The sequence below is a fragment of the Phaseolus vulgaris genome, chromosome 3, assembly GCF_051622355.1.
Source record: "Phaseolus vulgaris cultivar YP4 chromosome 3, ASM5162235v1, whole genome shotgun sequence".
Taxonomy (NCBI): domain Eukaryota; kingdom Viridiplantae; phylum Streptophyta; class Magnoliopsida; order Fabales; family Fabaceae; genus Phaseolus; species Phaseolus vulgaris.
The window spans coordinates 45,678,678-45,690,400 of NC_143500.1; the positions used below are offsets into that span (position 1 = coordinate 45,678,678).

At 34.4% G+C, this 11,723-nt stretch overlaps 1 protein-coding gene across 1 annotated transcript; it reads right to left on the reverse strand.

The window, feature by feature from the left end:
• Positions 1-2,581: 2,581 nt before the first annotated feature.
• LOC137808019 (uncharacterized) lies at positions 2,582-5,767 on the reverse strand. Its single transcript, XM_068608911.2, has one exon. The coding sequence runs from the start codon at positions 5,170-5,172 to the stop codon at positions 2,911-2,913; it is 2,262 nt and encodes a 753-aa protein (XP_068465012.1). The 5' UTR covers positions 5,173-5,767; the 3' UTR covers positions 2,582-2,910.
• Between the last annotated feature and the right edge of the window lie 5,956 nt (positions 5,768-11,723).

An 11,723-nucleotide genomic window follows, 5' to 3' on the forward strand; every position in this document is an offset into this window, starting at 1 on the left:
AGCATAATAAGTACACTATCAATTAGCCTTTGTTTTTTACCCAAAAGGAAGACATACAAAGCACATCATCGAATTATTACAAAATATCAATGTTTTTTCTTGTTTTAAGGCACTTATGCGAACCTAATGCGAGAATTAATTGCCAAAAATGCAGTGTATAGGAACAAAACCCTGAAAATTTGTATTAACTCCCTTAATTTGAAATTAAGTGCATGCATGCTTAGTTGTTTTTATACAAGTGATAGTACTCAGGTTTGTAGTTACAAAACTGTTCTGATAATGAATTTGAATACAAAGTAGTGTGTTTCGACATATAAACTAATTTTATGAAAGATGATTTGTATATTTAGCCCCACTAACCAAACATTGAATTGAGTTTGAGCTCGTTTTCCATTGAACATTTTTGTTTGCACGTTTATTTTAAATTAATTTTAAGAAAATAATCACTTAATATTATAAATAAATAAAAAAAAGCATATAAAGCTTGCTTAACTACTTTGGTTGCAGTATTGAATTTAATGTAACCTATTTTTCAAACCTAAAGGAGGTAAGAAGAGAAGAGAAATAAATGATATCAAATCTTCAAGTCTCTTATATGTCGAATCAAAATTTCGTTTGTGCTGTAAGTCGAGAAAAAAAGTAATCTACGTATTTCACTTGATCGTGCTGGAATCCACCGGTTGATACAGATATAACTGCTATAATATAAGTTAACTTGGACTTATCTTTTCTATGATGCTATGTTGTTTTTTCAAAATAGTATCGAGCATTCATCTGTGACGCAGTTCTTTGATTTTGATACATGCGATAACAACAACATCTTCCCTTTTACTTTGCAATGAAACTGTTACGAGCACCTTCGATCTCCTTCAACAAACAGTTCTTGAAAGTGGTTTAAAACTTTAAGAAATGGAACTTTAGCAGACAATTCAATTTAATAAATTTTCTTTCAACCCCACAAACCGCATGTAAAGTGGAGATAAGTGTTTGAAAGAGAAAAGAGAAGAGAAAACCAAAAGGAAGGAACTTTGTTAATTCTCGTTGTTGAAGAATGCTCCTCAGCATCTTCTGTGCTGCTTCATTCCGACACTCTTCTCTTGTAGGTCTTCTCAGAACCTTTCTCACAAAATCATGGTCATGGGATTCATCATCCAATGGCTCTGCATGAACCTCACAACAACCTTTGGAATGTTTAAAGAAGAAGTTAGCCAAAGCACAAAAATAATGATTTGATATGTAAAGTTTAACAAGCAATGCTTGGGAAAAGAATTCACCACTTTGTTTGAGAAATGATAAATTTTATAAAATAATCTCGGAAAAGCAAGAGGTAAATGTTTCGAGAAGATCTTCCACCGTTAATTTGAAGTTATGAGTGCTTAAAATCTACGTGGACGAGTATAAAACTTTAAAAAAAAGCATGCATTAATTGCTGCTTCATGAACACGTAATAATTTTTGGTTAATTTGCTTGAAGGTGGGTTCATAGTTGAGAGCAGAAGAAGGAGATTGGATAGATTCAGGTAGGTCTGCCACTTGGAACCAAACCTTTTTCTCCCGAGTTTGAGAACAATGCGTTTGACGCTTGACTGGTAAGGACTGCTTAGTGCTAAAAAGATTTCAAGTCAATTCCATTATCGGATACTTTTGGTTAACTCCTCTTGATAATGCTCCAATAAGTGACACCACCAACCAACAATTTCATGCCTCTCTCGCCACTGTTTTCAACACCTAAACAGGATATGGTTCCCCTAAGCTACATCCATGAAATTGTTTATATAATCACAACATAAATCAGTGGCTTAACCATACGTCAAAGTAGAGCAGAATCCTTTATGTTTTGCTACTTAATAACTTCACTCTGAATGCTCCTTTATTGAATGGCAACAATGATTTGATTTAAGAAAAATCGCAGGAGGAAACGGCACAGTTTTGATTTCTTTTTAGCTACCCATAAAGATTGTTAGTATCCTTGTATGAGATTCCCTGTGAACTGAGTTTGTGAGAAGACTTTTTCCAGCCGAAAGTTAAGTTATTTTGTGACGGACAACAGCTTTTGATAACAAACGTGGAAGGATCTTAGTACCTAGCTTCTTTATATTCTGCTGACAAAAAATCTGGACATCAAGATGATTAAGGAATCAACATGGTGACTCATTTAGTGACCATAAAGTTCCATCACATGGCTTATATGAGTTCAAGACGAGATTAGGATGATTCACACTCAACTTTGACTTAGGGACAGAAAGCTGTTTGCCTTTGGAATGAACAGACTTCAATGTAGGAGTGCTTGAAAGCGAAGCACCTTTCCAGATTTTACAAATGCAGTGGACACCTTTGAAGATTCTACGTAAACATAAGATAAATAAGCCACACATCCCATCAAGACGATTTCTAACGCCAAAGACTACACAGACTAAAACTAAATATGCATTCATAGGCACCGATCACGGCTTTTAGCGAAAGAAAGAAGCAAAACAGAAGAACAATGTTTTCACGATTAAGTCCTTCAACATGCATGCATGCATGCAAGCATGCTTCTTAATTTACAAATATTGTGAGAAAGTTTGAGTGGAAAAACGATCTTAAAATCAAAGGAGAATCGATAAAAATTTCCCCTTAACAAATATTATTTATCTCAAACTACAAGAGGAATAAAATTTCTACAACATCCTTCCAGTTCGGGCGTTACAATCTTTCCCGCTTTCCTATATTTAAAAGCTTGACGATCATGGCAGGGTAAAAGAAGGAGAGTAGCTCAAAGTCCTTCAGTGAGTGTTCAAAACGCAGAGGGTGTGAAAAAGAAAGATGGAAGAAAAGAGTAGTGGAAAGAATTCAATAAATCCTAAAAAATTAAAATTCCTAACTGAGTAATTAACCCAAAAAAGAAAAGAAGATGGGCAAATAAAAAATGTTACACTGAGGATGTATCAACAAGAACTTCGTTTAACACATCATCCTCACCATTTGCCAAGGTGAACAGCTCTGCGTCCTTCTCTTGATCACTGGAAAAATCCCTTCTCTCAAGTTTGGAATGAGCTGCAATAAATATCAACTTCTGCACCTTGTTGAGTGCAGTCCTGGAGTGATGGCCACGAGCACAAACCCATCTCCACAAGGACCAATTGCATTTGAAGCCACATGAGGTTGCATGAAGGAATATTAGCCTCACTGCAACTTTCCCCAAGGACTTGAATTCAGTCAAATAAGTTTCCCACACAAGCCTGCTACTCTGTGGATTGACAATCCTCATCTTTCCAGTGACTGGATCCCTCTCCTTCATCTGAACAGCTTGAGCATATACCGGATCAAGCCCTTCCGTCCTCCACTTCATGAGCTCCATCAGAGCAATATGTGCTTCGTCTCTTGCAACAAGCCTAGTTATGAGCTTATCAACATCCTTCTCCTGTTCTGGCGTCAAGTACTTAAACGGTGGAAGGTACTTGCCACTGGTGTCCCTCACCAAGTAAAGCGGGTCAAGAATGTAAGCAGCAGCCCAAGCAGGGTGATAATTCTTCTTGAACCTTCTCTCAACCAGCTTCTCCACCACCCCTTCTGCAATGTGGAACTTGGAGCACCAATCCTTCACTTTTGCCCTTAAATCATCCCAAAGGGGAAGGCATTGCCCAACCAGAGGCCTCTCTGCCTCAATTTCCTGAGCCATGTCCTTCACCAATTTTACTAAACCATGAACGGCTTCCAAGTCCTTCCAGAACCCCACATCCCGAATCATGTCCCCAACCTCCCTGGCGCCCTGGTCCTCAATGGCCACCATCTTGAAAGGCTCATCCAGCAGGACCAACTGCAAGGCCCGAACCGAGCTCAAGGTGTCCTCCATCATAGCATACACAGGCCCCAACTCAAACTCGTGCAGGGGCACCCGCAGCAGCCAGGTGTGGCCGTACTCCTGCAGCTGGTACTTGTGAAAGCTGTTCCTCACCTGAGAGGTGTAATTGAACAAATTGGCGAGCTTGAGACAATTGTGAACCACAGCCCTGAATAAGGGGAGCTCCTTGGCGAAGTCCTTTACCAAACTGTTGAAACCCTGATACTGACAAGTGAGATTAACCATCCAATGATTCTGATTCTCTAAGTTTTTCAAGGCCTTGGCCTTGAACCTGTCAGCAACAATCCCAGCACACTGTTGCACGAGATTCCCACAAATGCCAGTGATTGTCTCCCACAGAACCTCCTCCGCATACTTGGAAGGCGCAGAGGCAGTAACAAACAACGCCCTTCTGTACAAGCTGGTCCCATTCGGAAGATTCACGCTCAAATTCACCAATCCAGAATCGTAACTCTTCCCATTCTCATTCACATTCTCATTCCACTTCCACCCGTCAGACGCAATCTGAAAGAACATTGCATCCCTGATCCTCGCCTCCGACTCAACCTTAGCCTCCTCGAACCTCGCCTCCAATCTCGCCCCCGTCAACTCCTGAGGAAACACCGCCGGCAAACCAACCTGTGACAGAAAAGCTCGGAACTTCGGGTGCTCCAAACTCGCGAAAGACACGGAGCCACAGGACTCGTATACCCAATCGCTCAAAAACTCAATCGCGCTATCGATTTGGGCCTTACTCAAAGCGGGCCCAGGAGAAGTTTTGGGACTCTTCAGCTTCTTCACGCTATCCTCCAACATGGCCAAAGCCCCCAAATCTTCTTTCCCACCCGACAGCACCAAATGCGGCTGCTGCGGAACCAAACCCGACCCGAACCGTGATGGCGCGTGGTAGAGGGAACCCGAACCCGAACCCGAAGCAGAAGGCGAAGTCGTTGTTCGCTTGCGGTGGTTGTGCTGAACCGAAAAGGGAGAAGCGGATGAGGGCGAAGAAGAAGGAACGACAACGGGGAAGATAGAGGAAATGGGTTTGGCGGCGGAGTTGAAATTGGGGCAGGTGCCGCGCTTGAGGTGCTCGGAGGCTGTGCGTGAAGGGTTGGAGGCTGAGAAAGCAGCGTCGCAGAGGGAGCAACGGAGTTTCACCGCTTTGGGGAGTCCCGTTTCGGTGTTGTGAACCAGCAAGGGTTCCAGGTGTGTCCAGTACCATGCGCCTTTACCCTTTATCGCTTTGTTTCGAACCATCAGAAGCCCCTCGTAGCGTTTCTGCGCCGTCTTCGCCGCCGCTTCGTCGGCGGAGGCCGACTCCACCGACGTGCCGGCGTTTGTCGCCGCCATTGCGAAAGAGTGCGGATGAGATTGTAACGGAAACAGTAGTCTCTGGAATGGAAGGGTTGATCAGGATCACGTATTCTGCGTCATCGTCGTCGTCGTCGCTCCGGGACTCGGGGGAAGGGAGCATTTAGCCGGAGAGTGGCCGGGATTTGAGTTTCCGGCGAGTGTCCATGCGATCGGAGAAGAGGGTGGCTTATGATAATGAAAGGGAAAAGAGGTTTGTGTTGTGAGAGAGTGAGTGAGTGAGTGAAGGAGTGTGTGAGTGAAGAAGTGAATGAGACCGAAATAGCAAAGCGAATGAGAGTGGAGCAGATACACGTACGGCTACTCCACTCTCAGATGAATGACAGAAAAAGGGCGACGCTTTTTCACGCGCGGGAGTCTGCGCGTGGGAAACAGCTTTCCGGGAACCCAACTCCCACGTTGCTTATGATTGGGGAGTGAAGCACACGCGCCGCTCCTCACTTTTCTTCCCTTTAGTTTGTTTTCTTTTTAATTTTTCTCTTTGTTTTTGGGGTCTTCGTGTGGGGTCTTCCTTTGTCCTTGTCGCTTTCTTTTTCTTGTTTTTATAATTCTTCTTTTCATACTATTTTTCACCCTAAATTTTTCCTCTCACTCACTCTATCTTCTTATTAATCATTATTTTTATTGGTTGGCTTAATTCTTTTTTGCTACTATTAATTAAATAATGTCTTTTTATACAAATTATCATTTTTTATTTTCCTTTACTTTCACAATAAAATGCAAATGCCCTATATTGTTTTAAATATCGTTAATATTTTTAAGGAATTTATTAATTTTCATATTTGTTATTTAATGTTGAAAACAATAGTAAAACCCAACAAATGTTAATGAAAATCGTGTTAGGAGGGGTACATAAAAATAGCAATTAAAATAGATTAATAAATAACATAAAAATGATGGAAATAATATATTCTCAAACAATATTTTAAATATGGTTAATATATTTTCAGTTCCATGTTATAATTATTTGAAGCGTATTTTTATATAATGGAAAGAAAAAATAATTGATGTAAAATCAAAGATATTAATAAATTAATATTTTTAAGAAATCTGCAGCACTAATTGAATTTTCTAATTATTTTGAACTGACTAATAAAATGAAAATTTGGATTTTATAAAACTTTTCTACCTGAACTTAAGTAAATATTAGAGAGATATATTTCTGTTAACAACTAAATAAAATATTAATAAATATACAGATTTTATAAAAAGTTACATTAAAATTAAAATTACAATAATGTATTAAAAATAATGTGACAAAATTTAAATTAAAACTTTATTTAATAATTTTTAAAGTGAAGATGTTATAAATATGTTTTTAGTGATAACCATTAATTTCTTATTTTCTTGTGATGGATTATAAAATAAAGAATCACTCAGTAATTAAATATACAATATTTTTTATTATTTAACAATAAATTCTCATATCCAATAATTTTTTTTATATTTTAAAGGATATGCTGAGAAAGTTTTGTAAAGAATAAGATCGTAAAACTTGCATATTAGAAACACATATTAATTGAAGTCGTGGTTTAAAGGACTTAAACTTATCTTTTATCTTTTAAAAATAATTAAAATTCCAAAATATAATTTTAAATCTTTACCAATATTGTTATGTATTTGGATCCAATACTTGAAATAAATAATTTTTTTTATATATTTTAGTATTCTCTTTTAGTTATTACTTTGAACTTCTGTTAATTTGTTGATAATAAAATTAATAAAGTATTAATTCAACCACATCCTGTAAGATTAGTGAATATAAATTTAGAATATAACTTAGAGTAAGATTAAACTAACCAAACTAGTTTAATGTCAAAGTATATTCGTAATGGAAGAAAATATCTTCTACTTTTATCTAACCATATACACCATAGAACTATGTAAAACTATAAGATGTTAAATTCAAAGGTCTACATATTCTTTGCAAAAATATCTTGTTGAGCATTAAATGCACAAGTTGATCCTCTATGGGCTAATATGCACCACCATTATAGCAAATGAATTACATAAATTCATCATCTCATTCAAAATCCAACATTTGCTAAACTATGTGATTTTAACCAAATTTGAACTTATTTTTTTCTAAGAATGTGATAGTAATAATAGGTATATCCGTTATTGTTTACGCAAGAATTCATATTTAATAAATATAATTTTAAATAAATAAAAGTCCATAAATAAAATATAGATACTACTTTTTTATTATTATTATTATTAAAAAATCATCTCTCTAAAATTTATTTTTCTAAATACTTTCTGTAACATCCCTATTTTTACCCATATTTACTAATATATTATGCATGCAATATCTAATTAACATATAAACATATACTACTTCCTCATATTTGTATCTCAAAAAGATATTCATCTTCACAGGATCTAATAAATACACAAAAGTCTACAAATAAAACATTCAAAATAAAACATTTGTTCCTCTAACTTGTTCTGAAGAGTTTTATCACCTACAACTTAATCTGCTCTTGTGTAATTAACACGATCATCACAAATTTAAAGAAAACAAACACAAAACAAAACACAGGGTAAGCTAGTTATTTTTTAGAATTCTAATATAAATTTGATTTTTAAAAACACACATAATTCATCAAATTCTCATAATTTGAACAAAATCATATATCACATTTATCATCCACATTATTCATGTCAGATTTCTATTAACTCACATACTCAGACACTCGACTCTACTTCCAGAAGACTCGTGTATTGAAATTAGCATCTAGAGACATGCATTTGTCATACTACTCATTGTGAATCTACACAGTCATGCGCATAATCAATCTCAATATCTCATCATCTCATATGATAGGGTAAATCCATTTAATCTGCTCTAATAAGTTCTTTCCAACCTCAGACTCAGCCAAATGAACCTCATTCGACTCTCACTAACTGAATAATTTCATCTATGTGATTCCATTATATCAGTAGAGTCAGGATAATTTGAACAAAATCATATATCACATTTATCATCCACATTATTCCTGTCAGATTTCTATTAACTCACATACTCAGACACTCGACTCTACTTCCAGAAGACTCGTGTATTGAAATTAGCATCTAGAGACATGCATTTGTCATACTACTCATTGTGAATCTACACAGTCATGCGCATAATCAATCTCAATATCTCATCATCTCATATGATAGGGTAAATCCATTTGATCTGCTCTAATAAGTTCTTTCCAACCTCAAACTCAGCCAAATGAACCTCTTTCGACTCTCACCAACTGAATAATTTCATCTATGTGATTCCATTATATCAGTAGAGTCAGGATCGTCTCATTCACAAGACACTCACAAATCAATACACCCTAATAACAATCTCAACACGATATTTCCTTTCCTGAAAATACTATGTTTTGATCACACTTTCAACTCATTACACACATCATTTAACATATCAATGCACCATTAAATCACATCATATTTTAAACTTTCCAACCAAACCAAATATATCTCAAAATTCACTTAAACACATAACTAAGTTCCAAATATATGCTCTATAAATCAATCTTCATCTAAAATCAAACAACCACTTCTCATCAAACATATCGTTTAAGTAATTCAACAAAATATTAAAAAACAATTCAACTCATTTATATTATCATTCAAAGACTTTCAATTCTCAAACACAAACACTTTCAACAACTTATTCACCTTAAAATCAATATAAAATATTCAAAATCAACCATTTTAGTGAATATATTACTTTACTCTTCAAAAGAGAGAATCCTGCAAGCAAAAATTGGAACTGGTGACCAGGTCACCCCCATATCCAGATCTTCTAACCTAGGATTCTATTGAAAAGAATAAGACTAGCTTCCCTTACCTGAACTTGAGCAAATGCTCCATAAAAGCTCAAAACTATCAAAAGCTCAAGGGTAGCCTAACCTGCACCATAGAGTCCTGATCAAAATCTAACTATACCACTAGAACTTTAAGCTAAAAAGAGACTATTTATGAAGATAAAAGCATCACATGCAAGCTTAAACTAAAGACAAACCTAACCATATCAAAACTAACTCAAAGGAAAAGGAGTCAAGAATGAATTTACTCTATTTGAGATTTTGATCGGGCAATCTCATAAAGTTCACTGCCAGGAGTCCAATGGCAGACTCCGATTGTCAAACTGATAGGTGAGGAGGTCAGAATCTTATAGAGAAGGGAAAGGAAAGGAAAAAAGGAAACAAAAAAATGAACTTACTCTATCAGATATTCTGATTGGGCAGTCTTGTAGACTTCGTTGTCAGGAGTCTAATGAGTGAGGATGTCAAAATCTTAAAGAGAAAGCAGAGAAAAAGAAAATTGAGTTTTAGAGAGATGATGATTCTTTTTAAAATGAAACCTGAATAACTAAATTTCTATTTATATGCTCTTTTAAATTTAATAATAAAATATTCAGATGTCATTTTAATTATACTACTTCTACTCTAAAACTATTTTTTCTCGATACTTACATTCTCTCAAACAATAAAAATTTTCATCCTCGAAAATTGACTTGCGATAAAGAGATAGGGATAGGTTTCTCATGGTTTCTTCTATTTCCCAAGATGAATCACCAAACCTATCAACTCGTACTACCTTCATCATATTGATGGTCTTGCCTCTGAGCTGTGTACTCTGACGATCTTCAATCTTAACTAATTTTACTTTAAAAAAAAAACATGTTATCCTTGATTTGCACATTATGCATTTCCAATATGTGACTAGGTTCTTGGAATACTTCCTTGGCCGAAACACACAAAAGACATTATGCAGGTTTAGGATCTGATAAGGTCCAACAAACTTCAAGGATAACTTCTTCCTGATAGCTCGTCCTACACCCTTGGTAGGTGATACTCTCGGTAACACATGGTCTCCAACTGTAAACTCCAAAGGCTTCTTCCTTTGATCTGCATATGACTTCTGCCTACTCTGAGAAGCTTTCATTTTGTCTTATATATGCTTCACCTTCTCAGTGACCAGTTGAAGTAACTCTGGCCCAACCAATACTGATATGATAACTATTATTATAAGTGAACTTTACCAAAGACAACATCTCATCACAACTTTCTAGATGATTTAATACACATATCTTCAACAAATCTTCTAAAAACTGGATCGTTCTCTCAAACTGTCCATCTATTTGAGAATGATATGCAAAGTTAATTCTCAATCTAGTTACAATACATGTTGATAGAGTCTACCAAAATCAATTTAACTTAAAATAAATTTTGACAACACTTACCCACTAATTCACTGGGAACGTGAATATTTCAAGCAGGTTCCAAAATGTCATTATACACATGACGTGATTGGTTTTTTTTGGATAAATGATTTTATTTATTTTTCTTATAAATAATATATTCCCGTTTGAGAAAAATTAAACATTTCATTTGGTACATTTAGAAATAGTATATATTGAATAAAATATTATTTAAAATTAATAAATTTAAATGAACTATTTGTTTGTGAACTATTTTATTACTTTGTTTAAGAGAAATAATAATAACACAAATAGTTGAGAAACACTAGGCACCACAACTTGAGTAACTTCTACGTCTTGATTTTCATTTTTATATATTAAGTTGAATGATTTCCCAAATGCAATACTTGATTTGATATTATGTCAGAACAGCATTTGAATAATGATATCAAATATTTGCGGATCAGATGCATTGAATAATTTGTGAAAAAAAACATTGAAAGGAGATAATTAATAAAACGTGTTAGAACCTCTTTTGACAGTAATGATACAACACACGTGCATGAATTGAATATTTTTAATTAATTTGTTCTTAAAAAAATTCGTGCCATTTTTTAAATATCCTTTTTGTTTTGTGATATATTTCTTTGTTTGATAACAATCCAGCACAGTTTCATGGTTTTAATATCTATAAAGATGATTATTAACTCAATATTCTTTAGAAACTATCATCATAAATTATCTATTTGAACATTCTAAAATAAAAAATTGCATACAAAATAAGCACAAGTATAAATACTTTAGTAATAGCGTAAAGATGCAAATATATAATTAATAAGGATATAAATGGGCTAGAACTAATTAATTTAAATATATAAAAATAAAATCAAGTCTGGAATTATAAAATTCTAAATAGTTATATTTACCTTATACACGTCAATTTTGATTTAGTTTATAGGTTTCGACTTTGATCTATATGACAAAAAGCTTAAATAAAATAAACTTACAAAACCAAAATACTCATAAAAGGTCAGATGAACAAGAATTAATGGATTTTTTTAATCTTCTTTAAAAATTAGAGTTTAAAAACTTATGTTAGAAAAACATTTATACACATAACTGAAATATTAATTTACTTAAGTTTTGATTATTTACAATATAATCTAATTTAAACTATTAATATTGATATTATGATTTTTTTCACACATTTATAATTTTATTATACATTGAAATATTTTTAATATGCTTTATTTTTAATTTTTAAATAATTTTCTTTCTAGTAATAATAAATTAAGTTTAATATACATTGATTTAATTTTTGGCATTT